The 15,136-nt window shown below is 37.1% G+C and overlaps 1 protein-coding gene across 2 annotated transcripts in view; it reads left to right on the top strand.

The window, feature by feature from the left end:
* kif5c (kinesin family member 5C) overlaps positions 1-15,136 on the top strand; it is a 171,640-nt gene that overhangs the window by 121,582 nt on the left and 34,922 nt on the right. For both annotated transcript variants that reach the window (XM_039757346.1, XM_039757345.1), the window contains exons 12-15: positions 10,993-11,168; positions 11,544-11,612; positions 13,181-13,387; positions 13,667-13,813. In XM_039757346.1, the coding sequence (XP_039613280.1) occupies positions 10,993-11,168; positions 11,544-11,612; positions 13,181-13,387; positions 13,667-13,813 (599 nt within the window). The remainder of the gene's footprint in view (positions 1-10,992; positions 11,169-11,543; positions 11,613-13,180; positions 13,388-13,666; positions 13,814-15,136) is intronic.

Genomic DNA, 15,136 nt, shown 5'->3' with positions numbered 1-15,136 from the left:
TTTTGCCATAAAATGACAATGCAAAGCAAACCAGTCTAAAGTCATAAATAAATAGAAAAACTCCACAAAACCAGAAAAAAATCAACACAGTATTCAACATAAGGGTGTACTCTCCAGGGTACCACTCACAGAACACAAGGAATATAAGAAAACAACTTAGATACACAATATTTTCATATTTTTATGTTTAAATATTATTTAACAAAAAAATATGAAGAATAATTCTCAAACATTACAATAACAATAAAACTGAAAACATACATAAAACAGGGAACAAATGAAGGCTGATATCATGTCTAAGTTCATACTGTAATAACAAATATTATGCCAATACAGAGTTATGATTCATAGCAAGTTTAAATCAACTTTGAATTATTCTTAAAACATTACCAAGTACCGATTAGAAATCTCCGGTGCTGTCTCCTTTAGTATAGACTCCCGCACTACTCTGTGTGTATCCATGCCCTTCACCACAATCCTCCCAACTGAATCTCAAATCCAACCAGCTCCCACCCTCAAACACCAGGCCCCATATGTCTGGTGACTTCGGATGCTTTCTGCAGTCCATGGAACTAGGGCAGTTATTATTTATTAGGGCTAATCTGTGAAGAGTGTGGGCTATCTGCATTTTTGTGTTCAAAATGTAAATAAGATCAAGATATAAAATAAAAGATACAAGCAGCACTCAAACCACAACCCTGCTGACTAGGCAATTTTTACTAAATTTGAAAGTGACACATCAGCGAGTAAAGCTACATCCTGTTAGTCAGCAATAGATCATGTTTATTTAACTTCTTTCACATCCAAATATTGATTTTTTGAGATGTAGGAAATATTATTGAAAAGCACTGAACATAGTATATACATTTTTTGTGGAGAAATTCCTTCATAATTGCCAATGTAAGTCTGTTGATTTTCTAATCCCAGTAAGTTAAAAGTTTGAGCTTACCAGTGTTTATTTAATGTTTTCAGAAGATGTCACTGTGTTATAAGAATAAGAATAAGCAAGAATAAATGGATTTCATCTTACAAATTGATTGTATATGATCTGTATGTTCTCCTAGTGGCATTTAATCATGGTGTCTATGAAAAGATTTTCATATTAGTTGCATATGTAATTCAGTGTAGTATGTAGTCGATGGCAAAGTGGTTGTGAGAGCGAGATTCTAGAGGCCACATATACTTCAGATTATTCATCATAAAAAAAAATTGACTGCCATCTTGAGAAACAGGAACATTTATAGTATTATAGTTAAGAAAATTAAGGCTACATGTAAGCATAGGTGTACTATAAGACCAAAGGAGTTATTAAATACCTGCTGTTAAATGCAATAACATACCTTGTTAGATGTGGCTTAAAGTGTACGGTTCACATTGTTATAAAACATGAATATAATCACATTGCAATTGCAATTACTATTGTGTATACTAACCAGGGGCAGGTGTTGTTGCATAATCATATTCCATGGAGAAGGGACCAGGTGTACTGTTCTCCATCAACACAGACTTGCATATTACCTCCAAGAGGAGAATTTGCGCTTTCAAAAGTGGCTTTATGTATTAGTAGGCTGGACTAAAAAGACGTGGCACAGAAAAATCTTAAATCCAGCATCACATTACTAACCTCTAGTTGAAGAGGATGTCAGACTTGACAAGTGCAGTTGCCAATCCTGTGCCTGAGGATATCAGATTGCATGACTCACAGGAGATGAGCATTTGTTCTTTCAAAAGTGGATTCATTTGTTAGTAAGTCGGAAAAGTTGTTCCAGCTAATAATGTTTGGCACAGAAAAATCTTAATGACAGCATAACATTAATGACTTCCAGTTGGAGAGGATGCCTAATTTTGACAAGTGCCATTGGTGATCTTGTGTTTGAGGATATTGAATTACACAACTCAGAATTGCAAAATATAACAAATTAGGTGATTTTCCAGCACAGCTTCATATTTCCAAGAAATCGTGAGTGCTTTTGACACCAATAGCATGTTGCCCTACAAAACCAATGCTATACAAGTGTCCTCCATTTGCAGAGAGTTCAGCTGCAGTCTCTGTTTTTTTTTCCACTTTGTAGTGGTATGTAAAACATGGTACATCATACAGCTGGGTGTCTCTTCTGTGTTTTTTTATCGTTTGTGTTATTATATGCAGTATACTTCCAGGTGGGCTCTAATTGGTTGTCAGCTCTCCTGTACATGCAGCCCGCCTCTATGACTTAAGACACAAACCTGTTTGATTTTGTTGGAGTGAGTCGCTGACTGGTGGACCAAGGCACTGGGAAACTCGGACTACATGACTGATGGTCACAAGAGGGAGCTATGACTGTTGCCAACGTGCTAAGATTATGTAAATGAAGCCTACAACTGAAAATCGATAAAGTAACGAGGCCTTAAGGCGATGCATAGAGTTTGTGTAGTCATCTGATTTGAAGTGCCAGCTGCAAACATACGTGCTGCCCTGCAGTATAGCCAAAATGTGGTTCTTTGTCTCTCTTTATGGCTTGGATCCATTTTCTTTATTGTGTTTCATTTGTGCAAAAGCTATGGACACTCGGGTAAAGAGAGTTTCTATTTAAAATTTGACACAGAGGGATGCTACAGAAACTTATCTTTCATGATTGTGCCATTCTTTTAAATTCCCAGAAAAGCCTAAAATGTACCCCTTGACCATGCCTACTGGAAATAAAAATACAGAGGTATGAAAAGAGGTTCTCGAAGTTTGACATGTTACCATCTACAGTCTACAGCAACTGACATAGACCAGAACTAAGACAGCAGTTTTCAATTATCAAATGCAAAATATCATCTCAGCTTCATCAAATTTGTTTCACTTTTCCATGACACTGGATTTTTCCAAATCCATTTGTGGAAACCATTGGCTCCGGCAGACCCCCGTGACCCTGTATTCGGATTCAGCGGGTTAGACAATGGATGGATGGATGGAAACCATTTTTCCTTTGGTTGTCTGCAAATAGCCAAATGTTTCTTGTCAGTCAGTGAGTCAATCAGGCACATACAGCTTTATAACTTGTATATAGATTCAAGGCTGCAAGAAAACGCCAGCCTTTTATACATTATGCAAAAGTGCAAAGCATGTTTTCTGTCAATTCTCTTGTCATCGTGCTTGCATTAATGTGCGTCATCCTTCACAGACTAAAATGTTTGAGGTTTATGCATATTTAATTTCTTCCTGCCTTCATTCACTTGTGAAATTCTAAAATACAGGATTGTGGCAACTGCTTCATTGCAAGTAAAAGTGCTAAAGGCACATTTATCTTTCAAGCAGTTTTCAACAAAGATAAATTGAATCACATATATTCCACCATTAACATTATTTTACATGTTTATCGTTTTAAAATATTCTCAAAGGTGAAAAATAGCATTGCTGTCAGTATTTTTACAGCAGCATATTTATTCCCAGATGGGGGGAAAATTGATTCTCATTTTTATTCTACCCGTGATTGCAGGCTGCCCTTTAGTTGTACAAATTGCTTTCAACTGTAAGTGTTTCTCCTTTGAAAAGGAACTTCTGATTATGATTGCTGTGATCCGTGTGATAGACACTTTGTGATTTCAGCAGTCTTCTAAATATTAAAGAACTTCATGTTTCCTACTTTTCACTTAGCAATTCTGAGGTATAGGATTAAACAAGTAATTATAATTTTAGATTTCTGTCCCACTAACTTTCACTTCTTTTCTATACTAGGGAAATTTTGGTTCTTTGCCATAATTAAAAATGCATGTGTTTAATCTGTCACGTGTCCTTTCCTATACAAGTAAAAAAAAGTAAAAAGTAAAAAAGCATTTAAAATGTTAAAATGTTATGGACTGGTGCATTAGTCCCTGGTAATAAACGACCAGTAGCAAGTAAAGTGACAATCTTGTGTCCAGGCTAATTGAGCAAAAGACCTCAACAGTTCTTCAGCCAGCAAGAAGAGAGTCAACATTTCAAGTCAGAGTGAAAAAAGGAGGGACTTTGTGGAGAATGTGGAGCATAAAAAAAGTATCAAGTGGTCCTAACCTCCTCAAGCCTGTATGGGGATATCACTTTTGTGTTTTTTCATTTGATAACTGTGATTATTCAGTACACAGCAATGGCCATGGCATTCACCCATACTGTATACAAATTATGAAAGATGCTGAGCTGGCAAGAGGGTGCCAGGGGCACAGGCAATACCAGACAGTTGCAGGGCCATTTAATATGCTGTTACGGTCCTTTACAAGATAGAGAGAAAACATTACACTGGCAAAAGAGAGGCTAATTATTTGACAAGGTGGGAAGGCAGAGGCCGCCAGGATTGAACAGACCCTATCATTGGTAGAACCTCCAAAATGAAAGGAATAGTGACACTAGTGCAAGATATAGAGAAAGTGGGTGGCTTGGAAGAAACCTTGAGGTGATTTCCTCTGGACACTATCAGAGTGTAGCAGGCAATTATGCATGTTACAATTTTACTTCTTATGTGTTTTGTCCCTGAGCTCGCAGAATTAGTGCGATACACAGCAATGCTAACCATATTGGCGCTTTTCTTTGGTGTATCTATGTCAGTCAGAGGCCAAGTGGACATGTACAAACATGGTGCCTGTAGCACACTATCCGAATACTTTTATTATTAACTAAAACCTAATGTCAGTTATAGTGGGTTTTGAGTGAACACGCTGCATCTCCTTTCATAGGATTGTGACTTTGGCATGGCGGTCAAGGCATACATGTCTTAATGATCCTTAATGATTCTAGAAAATCGTGTACATACTAATGATTGAGTTATGCACGTCACGTTGATCAAAGGGGAGGAGCCCGAAAAAGAATAATCCATAATTTGACCCTCATGAATATTCTAAATAAATCTAAGAGAATATACCCTGCAGACAGGGATACTAAGTCCCACTGTTGCATCCTGGCTAGGGAGTGATGTTCCCTGGTGAGTACTTAGTAGCTGGGTGATTGACGTACACCAATTGGGCCAGAGCCTGACAAAGCTGCTTGGAGCGCCATATGACAGGCCAGAAGGGGGTGGGCCCAGGCATGAAAAAACTTTGTCAGTTGAAATTGTCTCTTTAGAAGTGGAACTCTTTCAGTGGATAAGTAACTGGATCTTTTGTGGAATGTTGAACAAAAAAGAGTAGATATAATCTGACTGACTGACTTCTCATAGCTTTGGCCCTGGAACCTAATTTTTCAATCAAGGATAGTCTCTCTCTCTAATGCTCTCGAGTTGCCCTAAAGGAGAGGCACAGGGAATGTGTTGGGATGCTTACAAGTCTTCAGCTGAATGCTGTGCAGTTCTAAATTGTTCTGGTAGACAAGAAGGTCACCTCAATGTGACTTTGAGTTGAAGAAGGTAAAAAGGTGATTGTTTGCCTTTATGCACCAATCAAATGTTAAAAATATTTGGCCTCTTTAGATGAATTGTATTTGATGCTTGAAAGAGTACCATCTTCTGCTGGACTTTAATGCTAATGAGGGTAGTGACAAAGATATCATGATGGGTGTAATTGGGCAGAATTGCCTGGCCGCTCTAAATATAAATAGTGAATTATCACTGGAATCCTGCACCACTGTCATTGATTGTTCTTAACTAGCACTATATTTCATGTACCTTGAGGCAAAGCTTAGTAATCCGCTTAGAGGTCATTTTGTATGATCTGAAGGCAAACGCTCTGGAAACTTGAGTAGAGAGATGCTGAGCTGGATGTTGTGCCTACTTGATAGACATGGAGGCCCCAAACATGTAATAAGTATATGCTGGGAAAGCTCCCATCGCCAGAGGATCTTTGTATATATCTCAGGATAGGTTGGGGACACAGAGTTCAAGTAGACCCTGTTCAAAACCTCAGTGCCTGTTACAGCAGCAATTATATTATCCACAGTCAAAAGGTTGTTGTTGCCTGTCACTATGGCAAACCTAGGATCCACCCATTTGGGAAGCTGTCAAGTTGGTGACAGTGGCCTTCTGTGGCATGTTAGTAAGTATTTCTCTAGATTTGAGAGGAACCAGTAAACCAAATAGGAGGCAGTAGATAAAGCAAAAGCACATTTTTCAGTGCAGCTTGGTGAGGCCATGAAGAATGAGGACTGAAATGGTTCCTCCATCCAGCAACCCAGGAAAGATAAGCATAATGTAGCCAAGGCGATCTTAAGGAAGGGTTAGAAAACATCGACGTCAACTGGAGATATCATTGAGAAGTGGAAGAAGCACGTTCAGGAACAAACAAGATAGATAAGCCAAGGGTCAGAAGTATTCCTTGGTGTGGGTCTATCTCTGAGGCTTTGGTTGCTGTGGTGATTTAAAAGATCTACCTTCTAAATTTAAAAGTTCATCATTCTTATTTGAAGATCTTGATAGTAAATGCTGAAAGCACTGCATATTTTGGTGGAGGTTTTCTAATGTGCTTCTTCAGCATTGTACTGGGAATGCATCAAAATGGGCAGACTAGGTTGGTGTTAAACTTTTAAAACCTGGATCTACTCCTGCCTCCTTGGGAAAGTCTATGACGGAAGTGCTGAACTGGAGACTGCATCCAATAGTTGAAATCAATGTGGATTTTGTACTGGTTGTAGAGCAGCAGAGCAACTCTTTATCTCTGCACAGATACTTGAGGGGTCATGCTAATTTGTAAAGCCTGTCTCCCTGTGTTTTGTGGATTTGGAAAAAGCTTATGAATCTGTATGTCATGGTATCTTGTAAATGGTGCTATAGGATAGGGTTCCGGTGCACTGGTGAGTGCAATCTGGTCCTCGTATTTACAGAGTGTTAGTTGAGTGTGCATACTAAGTTTTAGGTTGAGGATGTTTAATGTGGGCATTGGTCTCCACCAAAGGTGCATCTTGTCTGCTTTGCTGCTGTTCAACATTTTCATGGAAAGGATATCAAGATGTGGAGTCGGAGAATGAAATTCATGCAGAAATCCTATGGTACTTGGGGTGCCTAACTCAGGGTTTTGCGATGTGGGACTATATTTACATTGACATTTACTTACTTGACTGATGCCTTTATCAGAGGTGACTTACAACTTTTATGATATAGTTGGTTACATTTCTTTTGGTTTTCCAATCGGCGCACAGGCAGGTCAAGTGACTTGCTCAGGGTCACACAAGGTCAGTATGGGGATTTGAACACACAACCTCAGGGTCTTATCCACTAATTTTAAGAGTTGTAAATGGGGTGTGATTGGTTAAAGTTTATCCATCAGGTTGGGAGTGGATGATCAAAGTAGAGAAAATTGCTTTTTGAAATTCAAATGGTGTATATGCATTTCTCAAAAAAAAATCAAGGGATTACTTAAACATTACAGTCTAACACCAACTGATTAAGCTTCAGGGATGTCAGTTTGTCCAGTTAAGAAGCATAAGTGATTGTGAATCAACTTCACCTGCTTTGGTGCAGATGACAATGACAACAGGTTAGGAGAGGCAACAACAAGACAACCCCCAAAAGGGGAATGCTTTTGCAGATGGTGGCCACTGACTATTGCTCTCTCAATATTCCTTTCCTTCCTGACTGATCTGATTCTTCTGTAGTTTTGCATTTTGCTAGTGTTCTTGTCACCACTGGTAGCAGCCAATTTAGGTTGCACAGGTTGCACCCCTCCAGGATGGCACAGCCATGTGTGCCTTCACAAGAAGGTTTGCTGGGTCTCCCAGCACAGTCTCAAGAGCAAGGAGGAGATACCAGGAGTTGTGCCATTAAACAAGGAGAGCTGGACAGGGCTGTAGATTCTTGACTTCTTAATGCACATATTAATAGACCTCTAGTTATTTGATGAACATAATTTTCAGTGAATTTCCGGCCTTTTGTATGATGTAAGGTGAAAGTAGGCACTGTTATTATTTGCATGCTGTGACTTAACAGCCCTAGAGATGGACAAATACTGGCTTTCCGTCATGATTACAGTGTTGCAAGGTTGCCATAGTAACTGGTTGCTATGGAGCTCGTATGTGAATTGAAGTGAGTCCCTTTATCATGCTGGCAAACAATGACTTATGTGGTTGTTGTGTGAATGAGGTTTAATTTGAAGTTCTGAATTTATTATTCTTATGAAGTATGAATGCATTAATGTTCTGTTGACATTTTTGTGCAGTTCATTTCTTGAACAACTGAAGAGAGTGAAGAGAGGTGATTTAAGGTCAATACTGATTGAAGAACAAAATATCAAGCACATACAGTAATCGGTTATTTTCAGTTATGTTATGAAAGTCTTCTTTAGGTTTGTTATCTAGAAGATTTTCTTTCTCATAATAATAATAAAAAAATGCAATGTGAATAAAAAAAAGATGCAAAATTATGAAATGTATTTTTTAACATAATTTAACCGGTATTATCATTGTGGGTATTCATGCAGGGGTTCTCAACTCCGGCACTGGAGGTCTGCAGTGACTGTAGGTTTTTTCTTTAACCAGATTTTTAATAATAACCCATTTATTTACTACTATAATAATATATTTTTGGGCTTAGTTTTAGTTAATTCCTTTGTTACAATTCAGAACCCTTGATTGACTGTTTTGAAATAAATGAGAGTGAAGGGGAAGGGCCCACAAACCATATGGATAATATTCTCAGAAAATGAAAAATCTACAATGTCATAATGATTTGACTTGGAAGAATGCAAGCACTAACAAGCCATAGATTTAAATACCAAGCTTCCTTATCTGCTAGGCCTCTCTTCTAATTACAAACTTGGTTGGAATGAATACCTGCACTGGCTGTGGACCTCCAGGACTAGAGTTGTGTACCCCTGCAATTCTAAGGACCTCGGCTCAGTCTCTCATCTGGTCACAGCCTGTGTGGTCTTTGCATGCTCTCTCTAGGCATTCCTTTTTTATTCCATTTAGGTCTATTGGTGTCTCTTCTTTTGGCCCCTTGTGTATGTGCGTCTGTGTGTGGAGAAGTTAGAGTGGCATCCTATCTGGGGTTGGTAGAATAGATTTTTTTTTTTGTTCTGATGGAAAGATTGACAAGTCATAGTTATGCCAATTATTTCCATTCATTATTTGAAATGCCCATATTTCAGGTTATTTTTGCTTAATTCTTTAAATGTATGTTGTTAGAGTGCTTGTGGGAAATTAACTTGTCATGTGGTAGCTAATAAATGACAAACACTTTGCTTAATGCATCATAATGTTTTGAAGAATGCTAAAAGTTAAAAATTGTCAAGCTGGATCCATTTATTGCCAGCCTTTTATAAAGTTCTTTTTAATCCCTTAACCAAAACTTGAATTCAAGATAAGCCTAGTGCAGTCAGCTGATATTTGTTAAACTCCTATAAAACAAAGTGCAAAAATTCAAAATGTATTTTTAAAATTACTCCTTGCTATAATTGGAGATTACATAATTGTAGCAGCAATTTAAAGGAGCAAAGCAGCTGTGGTGAGAGGATACACTTGTGTACTAACTTGCATTCAGAAAAGCAAAACTGAATCCAAGTGGATTTGTGGAGGAAAAAGTTTTTTTTCATTATAATTCCTTTATTATTTCATAAGAAACATAGGAAATCTTGTAGGCTTTCTGTCCTCCACCCTCTTTTCTCTCCTTTCTCACCTCCTACTCCACAGTTTTAATAATGTTGTGCTTGTTACATTTATAGATATTATTTTCACTAAAACCTGCACTAGAAAGCAATGGCTGAGAGAATGGATCATTGAAATTCTGACAGCAACATATTGGCCCAGTTTTGCCAAATGTACATGTGTGAACAATTGCACTTACAGAAAATCCAGATGCCCTCCTGCTTCTCTCACTAATGAATTAAACTAAAAATTTGTATGCAGTGTAGTATCTGCCTGGCATGAATTTGACGAGAATTGGGTTGTGGGCTTGAACATTATTAATACATTTATTATCACCACTTGCGATTACTGAACTGTGCTGATAGACTGACTCAGAAAGAAGCTAACACGCACATTGCTGCAGTTGTCAAAGTAAACCTCCTGTCATCTGTGACACCAGAAGTACCTGAAGATATTTACAAAAAAAATCATATGGATGGATATAATAAGGAATAAAAATGCACACAGATTAAAAAAAAAACAAAAAACATTAAATGCCCCACATTGGCTTGATTTATTTCAGGTGCTTGAATCCTTACTGATAAATGAGAGTATTTTCAGGAACCTTTAAACATCTGGCTTCAAAAATGCTGTCTTTAGTAGTGGCCTTAATACTCCTCACTAGAGTGTTTCTTGATTCCTTACCCCCTGAATATAGCTTGGCTTGCGTGCTGCTTTATGAGTTGCCTCAAAAGTTGGAAGTTAAGCCCAAATTAGTTTAGGCATGAAGGAGCAGTGCTGCCTAGACGAATGATGGCACAATCAGCATAGCCCGACCTGAATGACCAGCCGTCTTTCATACAATGAAGGATCCCTTGACTAAGGTCCTCAGGACCACTGCTAATACTATGTGAGTGATGGATTTTGGAACACTGACACTGTCTGTTCATAATGCTCATCTGTCAGGGTGCAAACGTGATGTTCAAGCTGCACACTAACAGGACATTTTCTCCTTACTGATACAAGGCACTCTGACGACATTAATCCAAAAAAGGGTAAATTATCTTTTGTTTTTAAACCAGTAGCATTTTTGAGTAGATGCACACAAATGAAGTGTTTTGATAATGCATCTACACATTTAAAATTTGTTTTAGAGGTTTTTGAATTACTTTAAAATGAGTAGAATAGCTACTGATCTAATTCACTTGACTCCAGTTTGTTAAATTCTTAATTAAGAATTGGCTTCTGTTGCTTTCTCAAAAATGGAAGAAAGTTGTTGACAAGAGTAAAAGAGAAGCTCTAAACTATACATTACTCTTTGGATGTCTCATATCAATGAAAACTTTATTTATCTTTACGTTAATGTTTCTTTAATTTAAACGTTTATTTTAGTTTTCATTTATTTGAATAATATCTGAAAGGAGGTCTAAACCATGAAGTATGTCATGATATCTTATAAATAAATTTAAATTAAAATTAAATTTAAATTTAAATGTTTCTTCAATTAGGAGAGGCAGTTCCTGAGGATGAGCAACTGAATGAAAAAGATCAGAAAAACTTTGAACTCTGTGACAACACTCCAATTATTGACAATCTTGTACCCCCCATCAACTTGATCTCAGCAGAAGAGAAAACCAAATATGAAGAAGATATAGCCAACTTGTATAAGCAGTTAGATGACAAGGTTTGTTGTACTTCCCTGTTTCAAAATATATCTGTATGGCACCATTTATACTGTGCTGATAGTTCTACGAGGAATATTCTAGCTAATAAATTTTATTTTAGAACAAATAATCTTTTTTCTTTAATTGTCATGTTACAGTTTGCTCAACAATTCAAATTGTTTTTGTTTTTAATATAAACTTCTATAACCTTTAAGCACAAGCCTACCTTCCCAGTTCACTGTTCTGGCTAATGTGTTTTATGTAAATGCTGCCTTTGAGATAGAAAGTATATTATGGTTGGGTCATTGTATAAAACTGCAAAGCATGAAGATAAATCCATGATGGTGGTATAGTCTAAATTCACTTAGCTGAGATAATGTCCCTTATTCCTGCAGGATGATGAGATTAACCAACAGAGTCAGCTGGCTGAAAAACTTAAGCAACAGATGCTTGACCAAGATGAGGTAAAAAAAAAAAAAAAAGTTGATTTTATTAACATTCAGATTTTCAATATTGATTGGTAGAAGTGGTGTAATTTTGAAATGTGTGCATTTTAGAAAGGATTGAAGAGGTACAGTATGAATAAAGAATTTCATTTCCATTTGTAACCCTGTGTCAGTATTTATTTTGTAACTCGGCAGTCATGTATTCAATGATCAAAAATCCTTTTAAAACTAAATATATAAGTGCAGTGGTATTAAGCCAGAGGTAAATAGACACTGGGGCTCTAGCTAATCTGAAAGTTTCATAACCAGTCTGTTAAAGGACTGCTGCATGTTTCTCAACAGGCTTATTCTAATGTAGGATCCCAGAAAGCCAGCACTTCTCTGGCCACTCACACGAAGTCGATACAGAGGCACCAGCCACTAGTGCAGTTTAAATCTTTGTGAATTTGAAATGTTAGAGGACGCCCATGCAGGCAGTGAGATAATCTGCAAACTCCACACAGAAATCTGGAATTTGAGCACGTAACTCCGTCACTGTGTCATTGCAGCACTAATTGCTCTTTCACAATGCTACCCAAAATTGTGTTTCAATTTATGTTTCTTCAAATAGCTCTAGTTTGTGTTACTATTTTACTGCTTAGACAAAGGGCCCACTGAGTGTTACTTGTTTGAAACTAAGGACTAGATGATTTTGTTTTATAACTAAAGCTACAGAAGGCTCATGCGTAAAACTTTGCTTAGACTCCATACTAAATTTTTGCTCATGCTAGAAAGGCAAAAACAGAATATACTGCATTTATAAAACCGTACATATGCCAGTGAACTTAAAACTATGTGCTCATGCGCTAACCGCTCTACATTCCTTTACACCAGTAACCATGTAATGAATATGCCACACCCGAATATCACACTATGCATACAGTTTTTCGCTTCTTAAAATGGTTTATTTTGCCACAATTAAAATGTGTAGACAAACAAACTTAAAAATGCACTGTTTTGTCATTTAAATACCGTTAAAGGTGTCTGTGTCCTATTTCGTGATGACAACTGACTTGTAAGCCGATTTAGATGCCCTAGGGTTGGAGTTTACATTACCGAGACTCTCATTCAGAAATCATGTGATCCCCGTTACAGTTTTTAACAACCGGGTTTAGAAAATGGATGGATATCAGAATGTCACTGGTGTGTCATTGAAATGTGCAATATAATGAGATTTTTCAGTTCACTTCATTGTCCTGCCACTTGGAGTCACCAAAATGCCAGCAGCAAGAAAGTCTGTGACAGACTTACACTATGAATAAGTTGAGACTGACTTTTAAGGAATGTACAGTACTAATGCGCCATTTTTTAACTGACAACTGATCAGACAGTTCTGAACCATCTTGTGTTTAAGTAATAAAATGTTCTGTTTATGGATGGAGTATTTTATTTGTTTTTGTAACTGGTTAACAAAAAACAAACATTTATCAACTTTAGGCATACTCATTTTTAGAATCTGCCAGCTTGGCATATAAACATTTTTAAAGCACTTCGTGTTCGTTTTTAATTTTTATTGTATTCTTCTGCTGTCATCTTTGTCTTTCAAGCTTCTCGCCTCCACACGCAGAGACTATGAGAAGATTCAGGAAGAGCTAACAAGGCTGCAGATGGAAAATGAAGCAGCCAAGGACGAGGTGAAGGAGGTGCTTCAGGCTCTGGAAGAACTTGCTGTCAACTATGATCAGAAATCCCAGGAAGTGGAGGATAAGACACGAGCTAATGAGCAACTAACTGATGAACTTGCACAGAAAACTGTGAGGATGCATTCCTGTCAGAAATGGCTTCTCCTTACTTTGACATAGTAGCTGTATTAGTAATTGTGGTCTAAAATTTCAAAGAATCTCTGACCTAAAAATGAGAAATTCACCATAAGTATCATTTTTGAGTGCATTTTTTACTTGTTTTCATTTCAACGTGCTTTATAATTTGATTCCTCTCCTTTTTTATATTGTGATTTTCATACTACACTTCAGTTGAGCTGTTTAGCACCTGGAGCACACATTATAAAAATGTGCATTCTTCTTGCCTTCCAGACGTCTCTAGCTTTAGTACAGCGAGAGTTAAACCAGCTTGAGGAGGTCAGTAACCACCAAAAAAAACGAGCAGCAGAGATTTTAACCCTTCTTCTAAAAGACTTGAGTGAAATTGGAAGCATCATTGGCACCAACGATGTTAAAATTGTGAGTACATGGTATTTTATAAGGAACATGATAAAGAACAGAACTGTCGGTTGTACTCTGCATTATCTGTGTCCGTGTATCTCGTGAGGGTCTTTGCTCTGCGTTCATTTTTAAGCTTGCTTGTTTTCACACTTCTGTGCAATTCATGTTGTTTGCTGCAATGAGCCATTTTTTCCCCCAACACTACATCTAAAAATATTTGTTTGAATAAACTGATCCATTTGTCTAAGAAGGCATTTTAAAAAGACTTACAATGTTGTTATGTTTGTAAATCTAATATTGTGTTAGATGCTTTTTGAGCTTTATTATTATTAATCATGAAGTCAGTGGTTTGGAAGATTGCGCAAACTATTATCTTCTAAATTAATGATATTTTGTGATTTCAGTCAAAATAGATGGAATACCTTTTTTTTTTTAAACCAAATTTTACCATTTTAAGATTCTTAACTTGAGTTTATGTAACTTTTATTTAACTTCGAGCATGTATATAATCCTAAAGCAATGTGTTGTGGGATGAAGTACAAAACACACTGCCGTAATAAGCATAATATTCACACTTTCCTAGTGACCAAGAATTTCATGCAAATGAGTAAAATATGTCATATATCCCCGCAAAAAAAAAAAAAAATTCCTGTAATGACAAAGATGCAGTTCAACTTACCAACAAAATAGAAGCCTGGAAGTGCAAAATACTTAGTCAAAAGAATTTAGTGCATTATCCTTATGTTTGATATTTATTGGCATAAATAAGTATTTATTAAAAACTATTATATATTACATACTAGCAAGCACATATTCACAACCTGCAAACTTAAGGAATAAGTAAAACATTCAAAGCTTTTTGCAGGTTGTTAAACTATATCCATTTTAGACAATATTCCTTTCTCTGGTCATTGCTCACACTTTAAAATGTGGCCCAGGTGTGACATGCGCCTAAGCAGTCCTGAAGATTCAGGGGGCTGGGGGCTTCAGCGATATCAATGTGGGTTTCACTTCTGTCCCATATGTTATATTTATGATACAATGTAGGTTATCAAGTTCACAGCAAGAGTAACTACATCTCCAGCTACATGCACCATCCAGAGCCCTCTAATGTATGCTTTGGCGAGTGAACAGTGAGGAGCTGTTTAAAAAGACTGTTTGATCTTGATCTGTCCTAGTATTCAGTTATGACACTTTCAACATAACTCGCGGACACATGTAGGTAATGGAGCCCTTCAGTAACTCCAGAAGGTCCATTGCAAGGCCTCATTCTGCAAAACACACTAAAACTTGACCAGACAAGTAATCATCCATTGACAAAATGCACAAGCCTTATCCCAA

This window comes from Polypterus senegalus, chromosome 6, assembly GCF_016835505.1.
Source record: "Polypterus senegalus isolate Bchr_013 chromosome 6, ASM1683550v1, whole genome shotgun sequence".
NCBI lineage: Eukaryota > Metazoa > Chordata > Cladistia > Polypteriformes > Polypteridae > Polypterus > Polypterus senegalus.
The sequence above is the reverse complement of the archived record's forward strand: the minus strand, read 5'-3'. Positions and strand labels throughout refer to the sequence as shown.